The sequence below is a fragment of the Centruroides sculpturatus genome, unplaced genomic scaffold (genome assembly GCF_000671375.1).
Source record: "Centruroides sculpturatus isolate CEXI.00-Female unplaced genomic scaffold, Cexi_2.0 scaffold609, whole genome shotgun sequence".
NCBI lineage: Eukaryota > Metazoa > Arthropoda > Arachnida > Scorpiones > Buthidae > Centruroides > Centruroides sculpturatus.
Window position 1 is genome coordinate 1 of NW_019384804.1, and position 22,450 is coordinate 22,450.

Sequence of the window (22,450 nt, forward strand, 5' to 3'; positions counted from 1 at the left end):
ATTGCAAAATTCGGGTTCGACAGGGATGTCCTACATTGATGATTCTGTTTACTGTATACATTGAAGTTCTTTTACAAAATGTGAAGAGTGATAATATGATTACCTCAATATATATTCCAGGAATGGTAGAAAAAGTTAACTATGTCACGCATGCAGATGATATCACATTTTTCTTAGTAGATCAACCCAGTCTAAGCAGGACTTTTCTTAAATTACAACAGTTTAGCGAGTATACTGGAATGAGAATAAATAAAAACAAATGTAAAATTATGGATATTTTCGGGGAAATAGGTAAAAATCAGAATGGAATTGATCGGGTAGATGCGTTAATGGTGCTAGGAATATGGTACAGTGTAAATGCAAATAAAAATAACTTAGATGAAATGAAAAATAAAATTCACAATGAAATAAGTATATGGTCAGAAAACTGGCTATATATGCCGGAGAGGGTACAGATTATAAACAGAGTGATTATACCTAAGATTATATATAAGTTATACATTACGAATTTAAACAATAATGATATAAAAGATTTAGAAAAAGGTCTTTATACCTATCTTTGGAACAATACTTTTGAACCTATAAGTAGAGAGATTATGCGGAATGATATTGAAAAGGGAGGATTGAAAGTAGTAGATTTAAAAGATTTTGAACGATCGTTACAACTGAGTACTATTTTTAATATTTTAAGTAATGATAATCATCCTTTATTTTATCTTATACGCTATATCATTGGACCGATCTCCAATCGCATCACTCAGCAGGCAACTAGCTTTCCTTTTATGATAACAAATAAAAGAAAATTTAAAAAGTGGAGGGAAATTATGAGAGACTTGATAAATAATTATAATAACGTTTTGGATTTTGACAGGAAAATAAAACCTAGTTTAATTTATAAATGTATTCATAAGCAACAAACGAATGTAAATATGCTAAATAGTAATCATGATTGGCCTAACATTTGGAGAAATATTTTTAGTATGCCTGCTGAGTGGGTTGAAATATCCTGGCGTATTTTGTCAAATGTGGTAATGTGCAAAGAGTACCTGAGATTATATCAGAGTAAGGGACGAGAAATGTTTAAGATGCGGGCGCGTTGAATCAATAATTCATATATTTTACAAATGTGGTATAGCCGTATCTGCCTGGTCCTGGATAGCTAAAATATGGAAAACGAATATTACTTGGAAAAATATAAAATATCAAAAGAATTTAATTGTAAGAAATCAGAACGTCTATCTATTAAATTGTTGTATAGCATTGGTAAAAAGAATGTTGTGGAAATCTAGGTGTTTGCATACTTTTGAAAAAAGATTATGGAATGCATCACTACTAATAATTAAGATAAAACAAGAACTTTGTTATAAGATCAGAAGTGATAGCGAAAAAATGTCAGAAAGGGAATTTATTATGTATTATAGAGGAACAGATGCTATATGGAAAATTCAAAATGATCAAATCAAGTTTAACAACGAGTGGCAATAATTTTATAATTTTATTTTCAATGTGTTTGATTAACATTTGTTTATTGTATTTAATTAACTTTAGTGTTCTATTTTTAAATTATACTTACTGGTTTGATGTTTTTACGATTAATGTTTTACTTTATTTTTGTTATTATACCTGAAAGAAAAATTTATTTTTACAAATTTTGTCAACTTCTGGTGATGGTATAGTTAATGTATATTTATATTTTGTAAATTGTTCTCCTTTAGTGCCTGTGTTTTGATAGGTTTCACTGTAATTTACCCCAGTATGATTGGGGATTTTAATGTCGAGTTGTTTTTTGATGTAATTTTATATTTTGATGTCAGGTATTGTTTTATGTATTAACTCATTCATTTTGTCGGGTTTTATAATTTTGTAAATAACCTCTCTTGTGGTGTTTGAGTTTCTGGGGGTGTGTGCATGTAGTCCACTCACTCTGAATGTTTGCGTTCTTGTTTTTCCTGCTTTGTCAGCATGCGGGTGTTATAACATGCTGATCGCTCAATCTGGCTTTAAATGAAGGAAATCCGGTTTTGGTTTAGTGGTCCCCCAAACTTTGAAACCATAGTATCTGTTCTTATCTTGACTTTGCTAGTGAAGTTTAGTGAGCAGGTGGTTGGTGACTTGTTGTGAGCTTCCTGTGGATGTAACTTGGATAATGGATTGATATTTGGTGTCCTGATGAATTAGTGAACGATATTTCGATGGAATTTTGTGATTATTTTTTAAATTTGGGTGGTGAAATGAACTTCGAGTGTATGAACGATTGACTGAGTCTAGAACGTTAATGGTGAAACAGTGAGTACCTAGTGTGAAGATAATTTAAGTAGAAAGTATCTATAGGAGAAATTAATGAATTATAGTAACTTATTAAGTTAAATTTCGTAATAGTTGGATGTCTTGTGTGAGAGACACTTGAACAGTACCCGTGAGGGGCGTGACTCGCTATATTGGATGGCTTGTTGGTTAATGAAGACATAGTAAATGAATGTAACTTAGAGTAAAGTGATTTATTGTAGCAAGTAAAGAATTAAAATAGTTATTAAGTCAAAAGTCGCCCTATTGGATTGTTTTACGAGATACTCACTTGAACAGCACTCGTGGGAGGTGTGTCTAGACTTTGACTCGAATGGAAATGTGTCTCTAGATCGTATTTGGATTTAGATAAGTGTTGACTAGATTTGAATGTTGAAATTAAGATTTGTAAGTGAAAAGTAAATACTAATTGAAGAATGGCAGATAATATACCTGGTGTTCGATTGGTAAGGATACAGACAAGAGGAGAGGATAGGCAGGAGATTGTCAGATTGATTTGGAAATGTCTAGATAAAAATGTAGTACAGCAGGTAAATAATTCTAGACAAGATTATTTAATTGTAACTTTGAGAACGGAGGAAGACAAGTGGAAATTGATAGAAAAAGGAATAAAAGTGAATGGGAAAGACTTACCTGTTAGATTGGTGAGAGGAAACTTGAGACGGATCGAACTGAGAGATGTACCTGGAGAGATAGATGATGATTTAATTTCGAAAGAATTAGAAAAATATGGCAAAGTAAGGAAATATGATCCTGAACTGTTTTCAGTAGATCCTATGATTGTTACAGGAAAAAGAATTATATTGATGCAGATGGAACAAAATGTTCCAAATTTTTTGGAAGTCTCCGGATAATACATACATGTGGAATATCCAGGTGTAAAATGGCAATGCTCACGATGTTATAGTGATGAACATTTGATCAAGCAATGCCCAAAGAAGGCCTGTTTTTTGTGCGGTGAGCAAAGACATCAGAGAAGAACCTGTCCAAATAAAGATAAAGTAACGAATGTGAGTACTATCGTAAATGCAGAAGAAGAAGAAGAAGAAGAAGATAGTCGAAGTGTAACAGAAAAAGGGAGAGAAAGTGATACAAGTTTGACAGATCTAGAGGCAAGCATAAAATTAGATACTGTTAGAGAAAAATTGACTCAGGTGTATGCATCATTAGAAAAAAGTATAGAAGAAGAAACAAACAAAAATGATTTCCAGGAACCAAAAGAAAAAAAGAAAAAACAGAAGAAAAAAAAAAGGCAAAGAAATGGGAAATACATGAGAGTGACTTACCGCCAGCATATCATATTGAGGTGTCTGGACAAACAGAAAAACGTTCTCGTGAAGCATTAGAAAAAGAAAATTGGACTGTTAAAGATTTTAAGGCCTTCTATCGTGTAATGTGAGAGTTTAATCCAGTGGCGAGAAGAAACAATAAAAAGGAGTTGAACAGATTGTTGAAAAGATTCCCAAATGGGTCTTTTGCTGCTAAAGTAATATCTGGAAAGATATGAAAGAATGAAAAGCAAAGTATTTTAAGATGTTTTTGATTAACTCAAATTGTGTTTTGGTTCGTACTCACCTTTGATGTTATATTGAACTTTTTAACTTGTTTATTGCAAGTTGTTGTTCTTTTTTTTAACTTTGATGGTGTTGGTCAAGAGTTGTGTTATAGAAGTTTGGGTGAATTATGTATTGTTCACTGTTTTTTGATTTGGCTGTTCAGATCTTCAGTTTGTTAAATATTGCTTTGTATATTTTTTGATGATGTGTAAAATGCTGTGTTCCCAAGAAATACAATGAATTAAGTGAGGTGTAGTAAGCAAGGTATTCTCCATTCGACCCATTCCGAGGGCACCCTGTTTTTAACCCATCATTGCCTGCTGTGTGGTGGATGTTCTGGTAGGGGTGTCCTACGGGTGGGTGGTTCCTTCGTATGCACAACCTCATTTAATTGAAGCGTCGCACTACGTAGACGCAAACTTTGAAAACACAGTATCTGTTCTTATCAGCTTGATATCTGATACGGTTTCCATCGGAGACCTTCGATATTAAACTGATTTTTGGAACTAAGCGGGACAGGGGGATTGCTCCCTCCCTGCCACGGGTTGCTCAGGCCTGGCACTTATTGCCTGAGATAGCCCACTCCCTTGGGGGAAAATATTAATAAAAGATATAAAAAAAAAAATTTTCACAAAACAAAATTTTTTTTTTTCCAGTTGGATTTCCTTCACGGAGGATGCCAGAGAAGCGATTACGCATATAGGAAGACCATATCCAAGCATGGCAGAGCAGGAAAAAGAAAATCGGGCGAATTCTAGAAGATAAAGGTAAGAAAAAATGTGGAAAGCAAAAAACTGCCATCGCCGCTTACATCTGGCACGCTACGATGAAGAGGAGCGGTGCAAGAAATAGCCTCACGTGCATTTGGTAGAAATCGCTATTCGGCGATTCTAATAGAATCTAGGAAAATAATATTTGCTGTTTTTTTCAGTGTGTGACTACTGTGGACTACATGCATGGCCTGCACGTAGAAACACCAGGAAGAACAGGAAAGGTAAGCCTAACTCTTTATATTGAAGTAATAAATGAGCGCGAAAATTTTTTAAAATAACGGATAAAATCGAATTGTTTGCAAATGTTTGCATCAAAAATAATTTAATATGAAATCGGCGATTATTGTACATTAAATACATAAATTTCCACTGTATGAAGCAAGCGAAAAAATGTTTAGCATCGAAATGCTATCAGTATGTGCACAATGCAACGCTTTTACGGACTACGGCATATTTTCCTTCTGTGATGAATGGTGATGAACGGGAGTTTTATGCCGTTGTCAGGCCTTCCTCATGCAATACCCGACAATTCCTTTAGCCTTTTGCATCGTCACCTATCATTTCCTGACTTTCTTTCGTGTGTATTAACAAATGATCGCCGAATGACGTAACCTGGACACACCACAAGTGTTTTGTATGTCTCCACACTTGGCCCGTCAGCACCTTTGATGTGTTTTTTATCGCTTCTTGGTCTTATGGCTAAGACAAACGCGTTATATTTGTTTTTGTTCTGTGCCAAAAAAAATTAATTTTTTCCGAAGTTTACAGATTTTACCGATTTTTGCCGACTTTTGGATTTTTTGGAAAGTGGATTTTTGTGACTGATTGGACGTATTTACAACTGGATTTACTACTTTTATTGGACTTTTAAGTTTCTACAGCCTTTTGGTGAGTTTTTTCTGGTTTTACTGACTTTTACTTACTGACCATAACACCTCGGCTGAAAGCCGAAGCCGACAGATGGGAGAGGCTTCTCCATCGTCGAGCTGGTCTAGTACGCCTATGGAGGCCCTAGATAGTCAAGGGAGGACCCTTGCTATCCACGATGGGTCGGCCAGACATCGCCAGAGTCCCGATGCGGCTGCCACTGATCTGGACGAAACACTCGAGGAAGTGGATGGAACAGCGATGGAGATGACACAGGAAGTGGAATCTGCAAAGATAAAGAAGTATTCTACGGTTAAATCAGTACGAATAGTGAGTCAAGAGAAGGTTGATACGATAGAGCTGATAGAAACAATAGAAGAGAAATTAAAAAGAAGGACAGTGTACAACAAGTATGCTATAGGCCAAGAGGAATTATTGAAATTGGACTTGCTAGCGTAGAAGATAAAGAGAGAATCGTCGGACAGGAAGTAAAGGTTGGAAATCATTTATATAATGTAGAAAGTTTAGAATTCGATTTTGTAGTTGTAACATTAAGATATGTACCAGTAGAAGTTGATGTAGATTTAGTTAAGGAAGTGATGGCTCGTCTTCACCCTTCAAAAGATATTGATGAATCAACCGAGTATGCCCAATTCTCAAACGAGTAAGAATTACTTCAGATCTCCTGTCATACTGTTTATTACGTGTCCAATTTTCTATATTTGGCTTGATTTCGTGTAGTCTATTGTGGATTTGTGCATTCCACATGTTTTGCCATCTCTCTGCTAGTCGTTTTTTAACTACAGTACTAGCTTCAAATCACATCCTTCGATAGGCATTTCATGCTGTGAAGGACTAGCTGCCTTTGCAGCTGCATCAGCTTCTTCGTTCCCTCTTATACCGACGTGTTGTGGGACCCAACAAAATTTTATAGAGAGATTCCTCGTAAGAAGATGGCAAATCATATTATAAATTTTAATCACTATAGAGTGAGAGCTAGGTTCGCATGAGATCAAAGCCTGAAGTGCACTAACTGAGTCAGTGTAAATCACACCGCAATGATGACATTTCCTATTTATATACTTTAAGGCTAAATAAATGACATGCAACTCCGCAGAAAAGATGGAAGAATTCAATGCAATTTGTTCTGCCAGAATTTCACCCTGGCAGACGAAGGCTGAGCCAATGTAATCATCAGATTTAGATCCATCTGTATAAATGATAGGAATTAAATTCCTGTCACGGCATTGAATTTCTGCAAAGTGCTGTCTGTAGACATACTCCGGGTGGATTCCTTAGGAAATTGCTTTAAGCTAAGGTCAACATTTATCACAGGAGTTGACCAAGATGCTATACCTTTTATTTACAGCCCGTGCTGATATAAAATTGACTACTTTTGTCACCAAACTCATATCATCATCCAAAATTTTCAACCTGTCTTAGCACATAACTCTTGCTGGTGAATAATGGAATGAAAACCGAAAATTGAATGTCCAATACGTTTTGTAAATACATTTTTAAACCCATTTTCCTGGCCAATAATGCTGCGAGCACCGTCAGTTGTTACTGATAGAATTTTGAAAAAACATATTTCTTTTTTGCCCAATGCATCTATAATTGCATTACAGATGTCTACGCCTTTTGTTGCTGCTGTTGTTAGTGCTGATAAACTTAATAATTCTTCTTTAACGTTATTTTTGACAAAATAACGTAAAAAAATTACTAAACAAGCTGAAACTATTACATCAGTGGACTCATCAAAGCAAATGGAAATAAAATTGCAAGTTCAGAAAAGTTATTTAGTTAGTTAGTTGGTTGGGGTTTATTGGCGCAAGGGCCACATAGGCCAAGCTGCGCCATGTCATACGGTAAAATTATATAATCTAATAAACAAATAAATAAATAAATTCAAAATTTTTCATTTATGTTCAATAACTGACCGTTATTTTAAAATTTAACGTTTCCGATTGGTTATAGAAATTCAAACTGACCAATACGACAATCTGATACTTGTATTACGTTTATTCAACGTCATTAATTCGTTCGGTCCGGCGATTGGTTGTGGAAAATTCAAACTGGCCAATAAGTGGTTGGTCTCTTATTTATCCTTTTATTAATGGCTAATATCAGCGATTTAAATTTTAATCAACAATAGAGACTGTTTTATATTAAATTTTATAGTCATAAAATATTTTTACATACGAAAATTTGTATTGACAAGTGATATATATATATATAGGATGANCAATAACGAAAATATATAACGATACACATCTATATAACAATAAAATATAAATAAATAAATACTAATAATTATAAACAAATCTGATTGAAAGTTAAATAATTTATCAAGATTTGGCTTCTGGCCCAGAATCAGAAAGTTTAACTTTCAGAAAGTTAAACTATAGAGTCATAACTAGGTTTATACGAGATCAAAGCCTGAAGTGCACTAGCTGAGTCAGTGTAAATCACACCGCAACGATGACCTTTCCTATTTATATACTTTAGGGCTAAATAAATAGCCTGCAACTCCGTAAAAAAAATGGAAGTATTTGGTGCTATTTGTTTTGCCACAATTTCATTTTCGCAAACAAAGGCTAAGCCAACATAGTTATACATCCGTGTATATAGGAATTAAATTCCTGTCACGATGTCGAATTTCTGCGAAGTGCTGTCTATAGATGTAGTCTGGCGTGGTTTTTTGGGGAACTGCTTTAACCTTAAATCAACATCTATTGCTGGGGTTGACCAAGGTGGAATGCTATTAACCTCAACTTGTAACATGTTGCTTGTGTCCAGGTCAAATGTGCCGCTTACATTCTCTGTTCTGATATATAATGTAAGGACACAACTCTTCTGAGCTGCAAATAATCTTTTTCAGCTGAGTATCTGAACTATTAGCTGAAAGTCTATTCAGAGATTTCTGTTTGATGTAGTAAAAAAAGAGACAACTGTTCTCTCCTAAGTGACAATGGAGGCGCATAAGCATCCACGTACAAACTTTGTGCACTGGGGCATTTCGAACTTCCTCTGTCCAAACACAAAGCTTGATGATGGATTTGATCCAGCATCCAAAAGGTAGATTCTCGTGCATAGCCATACACGACGCATCTGTAGTCCAGCTTAGAGCAGACAAGGGCTCTAAGCTGGACTACAGATGCGTCACAGATAAATCCTGAGCATAGAACATTTGTCTGCTCCCCAGGATAAGCAACACAGTACCTTTAAAAGGTTCAAAGATTTTAAACCTCTACTCTTCAAGTTGTGCAAATGTTGTAAGAAAGTCAGATTTTGGTCAAATATAACTCCCAAAAACTTTGCCTCTTTCACCAATGGGATTTTATCCCCATTTAAGTAAATTTCAAGGTCCAAGTGCAAACCACGCCTTCGGCAGAAGTGAATGAACAAGGTCTTCTCCGTGTTAAAACTAAAACCATTGGTCTTGGACCAATTGTCTATGAGATCTAGAGAGGTTTGCAGTTGTCTCTCAATGAAACTCGTGTTACTAGAATGGCAGATCTGAAAATCATCCACGTACAGAGTGTTTTACACTAGGGGGGAAGACACGTAGCTATGCTGTTAATTTTAATTAGGAACAAAGTCACACTCAAAATACAACGTTGAGGAACACCTTCTTGGGCAAAAGGCCTAGATAGTGCGTTGCCCATCCTGACTTGGAATCTTCGATTCTGCAGGAAGTTTATAAAAACTGGCAAATTACCACGCAATCCGAATTTGTGCAAATCACAAAATATTCCGTATTGCCAGCAGCGATCATAGGCCTTCTCTATATCAAAAAACACAGACAATAAGTGCTTTCGTCTAGCAAACGCTTTGTGTATAATGTTTCAAGGTTAAACAAATTGTCCGTGGTACTTCTGTTCCTAAGAAATCCACTCTGATGTGGTGAGAAATAGTTCTTTTCCTCTAGGAGGAACATCAGGCATCTGTTTACCATTCTCTCAAACACTTTACACAGGCAACTTCTCAAAGAAATTGGTCTGTAATTAGAAAGATTCTTGCGGTCTTTACCGGGTTTTGGAATGGAAATAATAATTGAAAGTCTCCAAGAGTCAAAAACTATTTTCTGTCCATATTCTGTTAAACAGATGCAGAAAATTAGAAAGGGAATTGTCTGCAAAATTTTTAATCATGCTGTAGTGGATTTTATCCGGGTCTACAGCACTATTCCCTGAGCGAGAGAGCGCTGTATGTAATTCAATTCTAGTGAATAGCACATTATATTCCTCATTAGGTAAGGAGTGAAAGTTTAAATATTGTTTTTCACTTTGGGCTTTATAAACCTAAAAATTTCTTGGATACATAATTTTGCTGGATGAAAACGAAAATGTTTCACCAAACGTATCAGCAATAACCTGTATAACACTGATTATTGTGCCATTATTTTTCAGCATAGACAGAGAATGAGAAGCATATTTTCCATTAATTTTATGGATTTTATCCCAGACTGTTTTTCAGCTGGTGGAAGATGTTATGCTAGAAACATACTTCATCCAAAAATCCCTTTGGCTTTGCCTTCTAATTCTTCTGGCATTTGCCTTTTGAAAAGCAATCAATTTGTTAGCAGTGGAGTATCTTCTGAAAATCCCCCATGCTTTCTTTTGTTTTTTAAATGCTTTTTAAATGCTGCCTCGCAATTCTGATCCCACCATGCTTTCGGATGCTTTGGGTATCTGGCTAATGTTTTCCCCATTGTTTTTTCAGCTGCCTGTATGATACTGGAAGTGACAACTTCAACTGCATCATTGATATCAACAATATTCACCATATCATCAGTGATGCTGGCCATATAGGAAAAAACAGGCCAATCAGCTGTTTCCAATTTCCAGCATGATGGACGGGCTGTTTCACAGCTTTCTCTGCCTTGATATTTTAGAAATATTGGGAAGTGGTCACTAGAAAGTGGATTAGATCCAACCTCCCATGAAAATGCTGAAAACAGGTTTCGAGTTGCTAAGGATAGATCAATGGCAGTGAATGTTCTTGTTGGGGCATGGTAATACGTCACTTCTCCAGAATTAAATAAATACAGTTGGTGATTATCTATAAATCTCTCGATTGATGTCGGAACATGCCCCACATAGGATTGTGACTATTGAAATCACCCAGTAAAAGGAATGGAGTCGGCAGCTGTTCAACTAATGCATCCAATTCATCCTCATTGACTCTGACATCTGGTGGCATAGAATATATAGTATATAAAACAAACTGTGGCAGTTACTCCAATAGAAATTCTGACTGACACAGCTTGCAAATCAGTGGTTATTTGTACCGGTAAGGATGAAATGTGATTTAAAACCAGAATAGCCACACCGCCATTGGCACGGTTGTGGCTATCATCATCCTTGCATTAGAGATTGAATCCTTTTAAAGAAATATTTTTATTTCTTTAAAAGGAAGAAGAGAGAGGAGTTTAGAGAAATGGAAAAAGGAAAAAAGTATAGAACAGATAAGTCAGATAGAGATAGATAGGAAAACACAGGAGGAAGGAGAGGTAGAGAAAGAATGTTTAATACCGGAAGTAGTGGTGAACATAGAGAGAATAGATAAAGTAGGGAAAGGCAATAATGGTAAGGTTAAGGAAAGAGTGGAAGAGATAGAAAGAACACCAAATATGACACCAGAAACAAGACAAAGTAGAGGAAGGAAGCGTACTAAAAGTTTAGAGAAAGAGATAATTAATAGATCAGCAAGAGATATATATAATGATCCGACACTAGCTTGGGATCAGAGAGCACTTTTGTTAAATAAAAAAAGAGCACAGTCTAGAGGACCAAGTGGTCCTCTAGACTGTGCTCTTTTTTTATNACGCTACGATGAAGAGGAGCGGTGCAAGAAGTAGCCTCACGTGCATTTGGTAGAAATCGCTATTCGGCGATTCGAATAGAATCTAGGAAAATAATATTTGCAGTTTTTTCAGTGTGTGACTACTGTGGACTACATGCATGGCCTGCACATAGAAACACCAGGAAGAACAGGAAAGGTAAGCCTAACTCTTTATATTGAAGTAATGAATGAGCACGAAAATTTTTTAAAATAACAAATAAAATCGATTTGTTTGCAAATGTTTGCATCGAAAATAATTTAATATGGAATCGGCGATTATTCTACATTAAATACATAAATTTCCACTGTATGAAGCAAGCGAAAAAATGTTTAGCATCGAAATGCTATCAGTATGTGCACAATGCAACGCTTTTACGGACTACGGCATATTTTCCTCCTGTGATGAATGGTGATCAACAGGAGTTTTATCCCGTTGTCAGGCCTTCCTCATGCAATACCTGACAATTCCTTTGGCCTTTTGCATCGTCACTTATCGTTTCCTGACGTTCTTTCGTGTGTATTAACGGATGATCGCCGAATAATGTAACCTGGACACACCACACTTGGCCCGTCGGCACCTTTGATGTGTTTTTTATCGCTTCTTCGTCTTATGGCTAAGACAAATGCGTTATATTTGTTTTTGTTCTGTGCCGAAAAAAATTAATTTTTTCCGAAGTTTACAGATTTTACCGATTTTTGCCGACTTTTGGATTTTTTGGAAAGTGGATTTTTGTGACTGATTGGACGTATTTACAACTGGATTTACTACCTTTATTAGACTTTTAAGTTTCTACAGCCTTTTGGTGAGTTTTTTCTGGTTTTACTGACTTTTACTTACTGACCGTAACACCTCGGCTGAAAGCCGAAGCCGACAGATGGGAGAGGCTTCTCCATCATCGAGCTGGTCTAGTACGCCTATGGAGGCCCTAGATAGTCAAGGGAGGACCCTTGCTATCCACGATGGGTCGGCCAGACATCGCCAGAGTCCCGATGCGGCTGCCACNCTACTGTGGACTACATGCATGGCCTGCACGTAGAAACACCAGGAAGAACAGGAAAGGTAAGCCTAACTCTTTATATTGAAGTAATAAATGAGCGCGAAAATTTTTTAAAATAACGGATAAAATCGAATTGTTTGCAAATGTTTGCATCAAAAATAATTTAATATGAAATCGGCGATTATTGTACATTAAATACATAAATTTCCAACGTATGCAGCAAGCGAAAAACTGATTAGCATCGAAATGCTATCAGTATGTGCACAACGCAATGCTGTTACGGACTATGGCATATTTTCCTTCTGTGATGAATGGTGATGAACGGGAGTTTTATGCCGTTGTCAGGCCTTCCTCATGCAATACCCGACAATTCCTTTAGCCTTTTGCATCGTCACCTATCATTTCCTGACTTTCTTTCGTGTGTATTAACAAATGATCGCCGAATGACGTAACCTGGACACACCACAAGTGTTTTGTATGTCTCCACACTTGGCCCGTCAGCACCTTTGATGTGTTTTTTATCGCTTCTTGGTCTTATGGCTAAGACAAACGCGTTATATTTGTTTTTGTTCTGTGCCAAAAAAAATTAATTTTTTCCGAAGTTTACAGATTTTACCGATTTTTGCCGACTTTTGGATTTTTTGGAAAGTGGATTTTTGTGACTGATTGGACGTATTTACAACTGGATTTACTACCTTTATTGGACTTTTAAGTTTCTACAGCCTTTTGGTGAGTTTTTTCTGGTTTTACTGACTTTTACTTACTGACCGTAACACCTCGGCTGAAAGCCGAAGCCGACAGATGGGAGAGGCTTCTCCATCATCGAGCTGGTCTAGTACGCCTATGGAGGCCCTAGATAGTCAAGGGAGGACCCTTGCTATCCACGATGGGTCGGCCAGACATCGCCAGAGTCCCGATGCGGCTGCCACCGATCTGGACGAAACACTCGAGGAAGTGGATGGAACAGCGATGGATATGACACAGGAAGTGGAATCTGCAAAGATAAAGAAGTATTCTACGGTTAAATCAGTACGAATAGTGAGTCAAGAGAAGGTTGATACGATAGATCTGATAGAAATAATAGAAGAGAAATTAAAAAAGAAGGACAGTGTACAACAAGTATGCTATAGGCCAAGAGGAATTATTGAAATTGGACTTGCTAGCGTAGAAGATACAGAGAGAATCGTCGGACAGGAAGTAAAAGTTGGAAATCATTTATATAATGTAGAAAGTTTAGAATTCGATTTTGTAGTTGTAACATTAAGATATGTACCAGTAGAAGTTGATGTAGATTTAGTTAAGGAAGTGANAAAATTTATAACAGTAGAAACATTACAGAGAAAGCTAACAAATGCTATTATTAGAAATGATGAAACGGAAATAGAGAAAATAGAGAGGGAAATTACAAAGGAGAGTAGATTTAGTTAAGGAAGTAATGGGAAAATACGGTAAAATAGTGAATGTATTTGTAAATCACTATCCTAATACGCGAGTTCGTATGGGTATCTTTAGAGTGTCTATTGTTACGAATAAACGGATTCCAACTACAATGGAATTATTGGGTAGATGTATTCAATTGTACTATCTTGGCGAGAAAAAAGAATGTTTTAAGTGTGGAGAGAGAAATCATGAGGCAAAACAATGCCCCATTAAACTGTGTTATAGATGTGGTAGTAAAGAACATTTAATAAGCACTTGTACTGCCTGTTATAACTGAAGAGAAATCATGATAAGAGGGAGGAATATCCTATGCCTATGTTTTCANGTAGAAGATAAAGAGAGAATCGTCGGACAGGAAGTAAAGGTTGGAAATCATTTATATAATGTAGAAAGTTTAGAATTCGATTTTGTAGTTGTAACATTAAGATATGTACCAGTAGAAGTTGATGTAGATTTAGTTAAGGAAGTGATGGGAAAATACGGTAAAATAGTGAATGTATTTGTAAATCACTATCCTAATACGCGAGTTCGTACGGGTATCTTTAGAGTGTCTATTGTTACGAGAAAACGGATTCCAACTACAATGGAATTATTGGGTAGATGTATTCAATTGTACTATCTTGGGGGGAAAAAAGAATGTTTTAAGTGTGGAGAGAGAAATCATGAGGCAAAAGAATGCCCCATTAAACTGTGTTATAGATGTGGTAGTAAGGAACATTTAATAAGCACTTGTACTGCCTGTTATAACTGAAGAGAAATCATGATAAGGGGGAGGAATGTCCTATGCCTATGTTTTCAGAAGTGTGTAAAAGGGGACCAAGAAAACATACTCTTGAGAGAAGGAGAGAAAAGTCTTGATACATGGAAAAAGGAAAAAGAAAAAGAAAGAGAGTTAGAAAAGCAAAAAGATAAAGAAATAGAGGAAATACAGGTTAGACAGTCAGTTGTAGTGACAGAGAGATTGGAAGAACAGGAAATAAATAGAGAAATTAATAATGAAAGTGAGGTAGAATAAGTAAAAGTTAAAAATGCAGTAGAAGAATTAGAGAAAAAATTACGTACAAGAACAAAGAGACGTAAGAGTAGTATAGAAAGTAGTGAACAAATGATGAGATTGATTACGAAAGTTGAAAATGATCCAAATTAAACTATGGCACAAAAGGCAATGAAGATAAATAAAATAATGAATGATGCTAAACAGAGATTGACACCAGAGGCAAATTTAGAGGTAAGAAAAAAATCTAGATACACACAAAATAAGACAGATAATGGATAAGAAACAACAATTAGATATACGTTTTATAAACATTTCTGGGTTGCGCGATAGATTTAAACAGATTTATTTATTAAATTTGGTATATACTAGTGATATAGATATTCTTGGAATACAAGACACCAATATTAGAGACTTTATTGATATTAGAAACTTAAGAAAAGTATTTACGATGTATAATATATAAGCATCATTTGCGACACGAAAAAGCACTGGTGTAATATTAATGATAAAAAAAAACTAGAAAAGTCCAGGACTTTAAAACGGATAAAGATGGAAGGATAATTGTTGTTGATATTGATATTGGAGATCGGTTTTTTAGAATAGCTAATATATATGCACCAACTCGAGTTACGGAGAGAAAAGAGTTTTTTAAAATTTTAACGGAATTTTTAAGGGTCGGGAGAAAGATCATTATGATGGGAGATTTTAATTGTGTTTTGGATGTTTTAGATAAGAATAGTCCTATAATGTATGATGGGTCTAGGAATGTGTTAAGACGTGTTTTAGAAGATTTTAAATTATACGATGTTTATAGAGAGATTTATCCGTGTCATCCTGGTTTTACTTGGGAGGGACAAGGGATAAAGGAGGGACTCGATCGCGTTTATGTTTCGGAAAGTATAAATATGATAATAGGGATTGATAGCTATGTAATAGAAGCAGAAATGAGGAAGCTAACAGATCACAAGATGGTAGAGTTAAGGATAGGATTAAATGAAAGGAAAAGAAGGGAAAGGAGAATAAAAATTACTAAGGAAATGTTAGATGAACAAGATTTTGGATTGGAAATGATAACATTAATTCAAAATAGTAATAATGAGATAAATTGGGAAAATTGGATAGATTTAAAAGAGAAAATAAATCAAAAATTAGGAGAATGGTGGAGTAAAAGGAAAAAAGAAAAATTTATAACAGTAGAAACATTACAGAGAAAGCTAACAAATGCTATTATTAGAAATGATGAAACGGAAATAGAGAAAATAGAGAGGAAAATTACAAAGGAGATTGACAAAAGAAATAAGGAAAATTATATTAAGTATAAATTAGATAAGTATAGTATAAAAAGAGAAGCGGAAAGAATGGTTTTTGAAAAAAAAGTTAGAATGAGGGAAAGTTTAGAAATAGATAGATTGATAGATGAAGCAGGAAACGAGATTAAGAACACAAAGGAGATAATACAGAAATTTGAATCGTACTATACTTACTTATTTAGGATTCCACAGTCAGATGAATCGTTGAGTGAGGTAATATTGGAAGAGATTGAACCTGTAAAAAATGAGAATAAAAATAAGATTAGCATAGAGATTTCGAAAAGTGAGATACGCGAAGCGATCGAGTCTCTTCATAGTAATAAAGCTCCAGGGAGAGATAAGTTAAACGCTGAATTTTACAAGTTTTTAGTGACACTTTTTATACAATTTATACAATTTTACGGATTTTAGTGACACTTTTTGTCATGGAAAAATGATTTTATTAAAAAAGAACGATGACACAGATAAAGAGGTAATGGATTTTAGACCCATAACGTTATTAAACATTGACTATAAGGTTTACAGTTTTATTATTGCTAAAAGACTCGAGTTGTTGTTTAAAGATTTTATCGGAAATACACAAAGTGCGGGCGTAAAGAATAGAAGTATACAAAATAATATATGTTTTCTAAGATTTGTTCAGGAATATTATAAGGAAAGAGATGTTAAACTCTCTCTTCTTTCTATAGATGTAAAACGAGCATTAGACACAGTAAATCGTAAAATAATATGGGATATATTAAAAAGATATGGACTTAGTGATAATGAAATTTGGTGGATTAAACGACTCTACCAGGCTCTGAGTACTAGTATTTTTATAAACGATGAAGTATCAAGTGAAATAGAGTGTAAAATAGGAGTAAGACAGGGTTGTCCTGCACTGATGATTTTATTTACTATTTATATCGAGACATTATTGTTAACTGTAAAAAATGATAATTTGATAGAACCCATATACATACCTGGAATGAATGAAATAATAGAATGAAATAATAAAACATATTGTTCACGCAGACGATATTACATTCTTGATAGTTAATCAGATAAGTTTAAATAGGACTCTATTGAAGTTACAGACATTTTGTGAATATACAGGTATGATGATTAATAAAAACAAATGTCAAATTATGGGTGTTGTGGGTGATATGGGACAAATACAAAATGATATTAAAAATGTGGATACTATGAAAGTGCTCAGGGTCTGGTATGGGAAAGATGCTAAGAGTAAAAACATGATTGATATGAAAAATAAAATAAAAGACGAGATTAACTGTTGGTCGGAAAACTGGTTATATATGCCTGAAAGGGTTCAAATAATAAATAGGGTGATAATCCCGAAAATAATTTATAAATTATATATTACAAGTTTAGATCAAACAGAAATAAAGGAATTAGAAAAAGAAATATATTGCTATTTATGGAACAATACTTTTGAACCTATGAGTAGGAAAATAATGAAAAATAGTATTGATGAAGGAGGGTGGGGAGTGATTGACATTAAGGATTTCAAAAGCTCGTTACAAATTAGTATTATAATAAATAATTTACGTGAGAAAAAACATCCACTTTTTTTATATTATAAGATATATTATAGGGCCAATCTCCAATTGGTTCACTCGGATGGAGACAAGATTCCCTTTTATAGTGTCAAATAATAAAAAATATAAACGGTGGAGAGAAGTTTTGAGTAAAATAAAAAATGAATATAGTAATGTCATTGATTTAAATGATAAAATTAGGCCCAGTCATATATATGGTATTATACATAAACAGCATTTAAGTAGTAATATGATTAATAGTGGCTTAGATTGGAATAGAATATGGAAAAACATTTTTAGTCTGCCATCCGAGTGGATCGAGATTTCCTGGCGTATTCTGTCGAATGTTGTAATGACAAAAGAATATCTAAGAATATATCACAGAAGTAGAGACGAGAGATGTGTTAGATGTTGCAGAACTGAGTCAATTTTACACATTTTTTATAAATGTCAAATAGCTAAATCAGCATGGTCATGAATATCTAGAGTGTGGAAAACTAGAATTGAATGGGAACATGTTAAATATCAGATTAATTATTATATAAGAAATCAAAATGTTTACCTACTTAATTGTTGTATAGCACTAGTGAAACGAATGTTATGGAAGTGCAGGTGTCTATTAACTTTTGAAAGGAGAATGTGGAATGCCTCACTACTTATTATAAAAATAAAACAAGAACTTTGAACTTTGCTACAAAATTCAAAGTGACAAAGAAAAGATGTCAGAGTGCGAATTTAACAAATATTATAGAGGCACAAATGTAATATGGAAAATAGAAAATAATAGCATAAGGTTTAACGATGAATGGCGATAATTTTATTTTTTAATGTGTTCAATTAATTTTGTTTGTAAAAATTAACGTTGATGTTTGTATTATATTTTGTACTTACCGTTTTTATCTTTTGTACTTGTAATTTGATTCGTTATTTTTGTTCCGTGTTTACCTGAAATGCAAATTTATATTGTTATAAATTATTGTTATTTTCGGGTTTTTCATATTATTTTATACTTACTTTTATTGATGTTTTTACCTGTGTTTTGGCAGGCTTTTGTATTAACCCCAGTTTGTAAGGGGTTTGCAGTTGAATGTATTTTTTCACATGTGTTTTTTGCTTTTGTCAGTTTTTATAATTATGTATTTTACTAAAACTTTGTCTATTGTCGGGTCCTGGTTCAATGTTAAATTTAACAATTATTGTAATTTTCAAAGTAACAAATAAATGTGCTCTGCCGTGGTTGGTTTCGCTCCTGGTGGCATGCGGGTACAGTCGACCCCCCTATAATTACGGTTCCTATAATTACGATTCCTATAAAACTACGAAAAAATATACGTATTTTGGAAATGTTGAGTCGGATTAGTGTAGAATCGATTTAATTTTATGGAAGAAAACCTTTCAATCAGCCGTAGTCCGTAAACTTGACACGTGTCGGGCTGTGATTGGAACGACTTGTAAGAAATCGGATTCCTAATAAATTGGAACGTATCTATATCTTATAGGGGGTCGACTATATATAACATGCTACCAACATGCACGTGAAGGAAATGTAACTGGATTTTTGGCATTACTGGTCCCACAAACTTTGAAACCACCAGTATCCCGTCCCCACCTATCCCTCATGGGGGCACAAAGGGGCTTCACAATTTGGTCGGATCCATCTGGTCGGTGACAAAAGCCTATTTTGGCTTATTTTTGTGACTGCGGGCATCACCGAGGTCCCCGTTCCGGCTCGCCGCCTGCTGCAGCAGTTATAGTAGGTAGGGGTAACCAGGGGTGGTGCTTTGCGGGATCNGGGGCTTCACAATTTGGTCGGATCCATCTGGTCGGTGACAAAAGCCTATTTTGGCTTATTTTTGTGACTGCGGGCATCACCGAGGTCCCCGTTCCGGCTCGCCGCCTGCTGCAGCGGTTATAGTAGGTAGGGGTAACCAGGGGTGGTGCTTTGCGGGATCTTCGGATCCCAGCAAACTTTAATAAATGCGGTATCTGTTCTTATCAGCTTAATTGTTCCTGATTCTGCTGACTTCGTAGGACGCCAACCAGATTCCGAGCTAGCTGCTCCCCGGCCCTAGGTAAGCTACTTTTGGTATTTTTTCTTTCCTACTCTCTTCTCTCTTCCGCCAGAAGAGCAGCCTGCACGGTTTAAATGCACCGTGTATNTTAATTGTTCCTGATTCTGCTGACTTCGTAGGACGCCAACCAGATTCCGAGCTAGCTGCTCCCCGGCCCTAGGTAAGCTACTTTTGGTATTTTTTCTTTCCTACTCTCTTCTCTCTTCCGCCAGAAGAGCAGCCTGCACGGTTTAAATGCACCGTGTATTCGCTGCTCGACTGGCAACACTTTTCTATCGGCGTCAGCCTAGGCTTACGTCCTTTCTGGTGCCTTGCTTGAGCACCCCTGGGTGTCTCACTCAAGCACTTTCTTTCTAGTGCATAGGTCTCTTACGCACTAAACCCTTTCTTCCCCTCCTTGGCCGGCTGCTCTGCACCCCAGGGGCCATTTCACTTTCCACTCTTTTTGTCCTTTTTCTATCTAGCTACACCTTGATCTTGCCAAGCCATGGCAGTACAAACTATTCTTGTTCCACTGCATCCACCCCATGGTTGCCAGCTATGCCTGCCAATTCCTCGGAATTATGCGAACCATGCCGGGCTGGTAATACATCTAAAGCAAATTCATAGCACCACACTTCAATTTGAGTGCCGTGCATGTGGGTATAGGCATGAAAAGCTTAAAACTGTGAAAGCGCACCAACTTCGTGCTGAAGATTGCCGCGCCAAGATCGAGGCCTTCTCACCTCCACCAGTGCTCCCGGCAAATCGTAAATTGGTACGTATTCCAACTAGGCTGAGAAAGCCGTATACCCAAAGAAAATCCAGGGCCGCACTGACTACCTCACCCACCAGCAGTGGAAATGCGTCTTGGAGCTCGGCATCCCCATCTCCATCAACCAGACAAGTGGCGCCACGCCCAAGGAGAACCACCAGGTCCCTCCAAGCCGTCATCGAAGAAGCTCACTCACCGCAGTGCAGTCCCTCTTCCGGCACAACCAACACACCACGCCTCTACAGCCAGGTAGCAGCAAGCCCCATATTGCCAGCAACCAGCACAACATCGCAGCATCCGGCGACCACCACCACGGCAACATGACAGAGGAAAAATGGACGCTCCACGAGAAGAAATCTGGAGCCGCCTCCGCCCTGCAGTGTCAGCCAGCTAGAACCATCCAGCTCTACCCGGTCGGCAATGCCGCAAGCAGGTGGCACCCCACTGCCACCACCAGATAGGACCAATCTCTCTAACCTTACTCCTACGCAGACCTCAATTGCCACAGAAAACGACACTACGACACTACCTGCAAGACCCACACCACCTCAGCATCAGGACCCTCGGCCATCGCCCGGCGCTCTGTCAGCAGAACAACCACCGACAGCCATACAGCCGCCTTTGGACTCCAACGACAGCCCCCCTCAGTGGGTCACAGCGTGGGCAGACCGCTTCAACGCTGTGCTCGACGAAGATATGCTTGAGAGCGTCCTACATGACTTCATGAGGTTAACCTATAACATATGCGACATTCAGGGGCCAAGAAGGAACCTGAACAACACCTCGGGCCGCAATCCCCCTCTTCAACTTGAGGCCAGCAACATCCAGTGCCTCTATCGCACTAATAGGAAATGGGTGTTTGATCGCATTATCGGAGGCAAATCCCGCTTTTGCCAAGGGAACCCAGAGACAATCTACCGTCACTTCAAGGACATTAACAAAAACTGCCCGCTTAGAGATGCAACTCCTGTTCCCATAGATCCAGATCCAGCCCCTGCAACTACGACGAACCCAATCAATATACCGTTCATGCCAGAAGAAGTGGCTGTCCGTATCGCCAAGGGCCACAATACTGCTCTGGGCCCTGACAAAATCCGTTACCTGCATTGGAGGCGGGTGGACCCGAGGGGCATTATTCTTGCAGCTCTCTTTAACTCGGTACAGAGGATTGGATACATCCCCCAAGACTGGCAGGAATCCACTACTGTCTTGATTCATAAAAAAGGGGACCAAGCAGACCTAAGAAATTTGCGACCTATCTCACTCTCCAACACCCTGGACAAGCTCTACACGGCCTGCCTGGCGGATAGGCTACTAAGGTGGTGCGACACAAATAGTCGTATTTCCACCGCCCAAAAGGGGTTTTTACACTATCAAGGCTGTGTAGAGCATAACTTTTTGCTCAAATCAATTATCCAGGATGCCAGGCGTACCCGTAACGAATGTTATATAGCGTGGCTGGATATTGCTAACGCATTTGGCAGCATTCCCCACTCCATCATCTGGGAATCACTCAAATGGCATGGCCTGCACCCAGACGCCATCGCCACCATCCAGCTGCTATACGACAAATCAACTACCAGGATCCGCACTCACACTGGCCTAACTAAACCAGTTGCCATGCTATGATGTGTAAGGCAAGAATGCCCCATCAGCCCGCTCCTTTTCATCCTGACAGTTGAGCCTGCACTTCGTCGTCTCCAGGCCCTAGCAAAAAGCTACACTATCCACGGCCACACGGTTGACGCCCTTGCCTATGCTGACGATGTGGCGTTGGTAAGTAACAGCAGCAAGGAACTCCAAGACCAACTTGATTCCATCGCTGCCTGGGCAAAATGGGTAGGCATCAAATTTAACCATGCAAAGTGCGGCACTCTGGCCGTACTAGGTAAGTTGCACACTGCACGTACCAACGTATTCTCCCTCGATCAAGCGGACCTACCAAAACTTGGCAACAACGACGCATACAAGCACCTTGGGGTCCCCACCGGATT

The 22,450-nt window shown here is 37.2% G+C and overlaps 1 protein-coding gene and 1 pseudogene across 1 annotated transcript; both read left to right on the forward strand.

Moving 5' to 3' along the window:
* The first annotated feature begins 4,276 nt into the window (after nt 1-4,276).
* LOC111629642 lies at nt 4,277-4,448 on the forward strand (annotated as a pseudogene).
* Nucleotides 4,449-20,876: 16,428 nt separating this feature from the next.
* LOC111629607 lies at nt 20,877-22,085 on the forward strand. Its single transcript, XM_023373505.1, has one exon. The coding sequence runs from the start codon at nt 20,877-20,879 to the stop codon at nt 22,083-22,085; it is 1,209 nt and encodes a 402-aa protein (XP_023229273.1).
* Nucleotides 22,086-22,450: the final 365 nt, after the last annotated feature.

What these genes read in the sequence shown, in the direction of transcription:
- LOC111629607 (XM_023373505.1), top strand. Translation starts at nt 20,877, where the DNA reads ATGCCGCAAGCAGGTGGCACCCCACTGCCACCACCAGATAGGACCAAT.